The following is a 1,476-nucleotide window of genomic DNA, read 5'->3' as shown; positions in this document are numbered from 1 at the left end:
CCTCAATAATCAACCCTAAGCTAGCTATGTAGCTATATATATCCCCTTAGAACTACGGACCAAAAAGATGGGATCCACTAGTTAATATGAATATTTTGCTAGCTTAATAATTGTAACACTAAAATGGCAACTAGAACACGAGACAGAGATTTAAAACTAACAATATTGTTGGTAACAAAAATTAAAATCTTGTTCTTTGTCTTGTTGTTTTCGTCGATGTTAATAAGGAGAACGAGAAGAGTGGCCCCAACTAGGCATGACATGATGATCGGGAGAAGAGAGCTGGCAATTGATCGGCGTCGGACTCACCACATGAGTACAAGCACTGCTTGTACTAGTGTAAGTAGTCTCGTGGGTCCCGCCAACGACACAAGGCTTGATCTCCTGATGATCGTGATTATGAGTACCTTCAACATTGTCCTGATTGTCTCCGGGGAGTCTGTGAAACGACGGGTTAACGAACGTCGTTGCGACAACCGCCACCGCGCTCGCAGCTATGACCTTCCCGCCCACGATCCCACCGAAAACCTGCCCCTGCGCCCCCGCCAGGCATATCCCAAACGACGGATTCGACGATGTCGTTGGAGAGGAGGAAGACGACGACGTTGTCGTCTCTGTGGGAGAGGAGGTGGTGTTGGTGTTGGTGGGGCCCACGACGGAGCCGGAGAGAGAGAGGAGGGTGAAGGGGCCGTGGAGGGAGAGAGCGGGTGCGTGGGACATCGGATGGCGGAGGGTGACGTTGGAGACTGACCCGGAACCGCTGAGGAGCGTGATGCCCACGCGCCGCCGTCTTGCGAACTGGATTACCGAGTCGACGACGTCGGATCCGGCGGAGATCTCGAGGACGACGGGCTTCATGGCGGAGTCGGAGTCCTTGGTGATGACGATGGGGGGCTTGGGCTTGTTCTTGGAGCCCGGGGGGCGACCGCGCGGCTTCCTCGTCGTCTCCGACAATGGCGAGGAGGAGGAGAGGGGGAGAGCCATCCTGCGGGGCTTGGAAGACGTCTTCGCCTGGAGGCTTCGGGGGCTTTGGTCAGAGTCGTTGTTTTGGTCGTCGGAGGTCGGGGAGAGGTCTCTGCCGCCGCCTTGGGAGAGGGACATGGCGGCGCCCGCGTAGTCCGCCATTTTTGGGATTTGGTTATAGTGAGAGAAAGTTAAGAGAGAGAGAGAGAGTGCAAGGGGGTTTGCATGTAAGCTAGCTGCTTGCTTTATAGTGAGGAGGGACTGTGGCCGGTTGGCTTGAAACTGGATGGATGTGGTGTACCCGCAAGGTGGGACCCGCGGTGGTGGGTTCTATAAAAGTCTTCTAGAGAGATGATTGGGATGTTGTCCAGATGGAGAGAGATTTATAGAGAGAGAGAGAGAGAGAATGAGAATTTATTTCTTTATAGTTTTCTTTTGTCCTGTTTCTAGAGCGGAAGACCAACCGAATCGCCTAGAGACAGGAGTTTTTTTTTTTTTTTTTTTTTTTTTTAT

At 52.4% G+C, this 1,476-nt stretch overlaps 1 protein-coding gene across 1 annotated transcript; it reads right to left on the bottom strand.

The window, feature by feature from the left end:
• Window positions 1-6: 6 nt before the first annotated feature.
• On the bottom strand, window positions 7-1,167 carry LOC21383784 (AT-hook motif nuclear-localized protein 28). Its single transcript, XM_010114836.2, has one exon. It carries the CDS (start codon window positions 1,123-1,125, stop codon window positions 220-222), a length of 906 nt encoding a protein of 301 aa, XP_010113138.1. The 5' UTR covers window positions 1,126-1,167; the 3' UTR covers window positions 7-219.
• Between the last annotated feature and the right edge of the window lie 309 nt (window positions 1,168-1,476).

This window comes from Morus notabilis, unplaced genomic scaffold (assembly GCF_000414095.1).
Source record: "Morus notabilis unplaced genomic scaffold, ASM41409v2 C11416612, whole genome shotgun sequence".
Lineage (NCBI taxonomy): Eukaryota > Viridiplantae > Streptophyta > Magnoliopsida > Rosales > Moraceae > Morus > Morus notabilis.
Note: the sequence above shows the minus strand (reverse complement) of the source record. Positions and strands in the feature narration are given on the sequence as shown.

Bases quoted from the DNA above. Each gene is read 5' to 3' on its own strand.
- LOC21383784 (XM_010114836.2), bottom strand. From the start codon at position 1,125: ATGGCGGACTACGCGGGCGCCGCCATGTCCCTCTCCCAAGGCGGCGGC.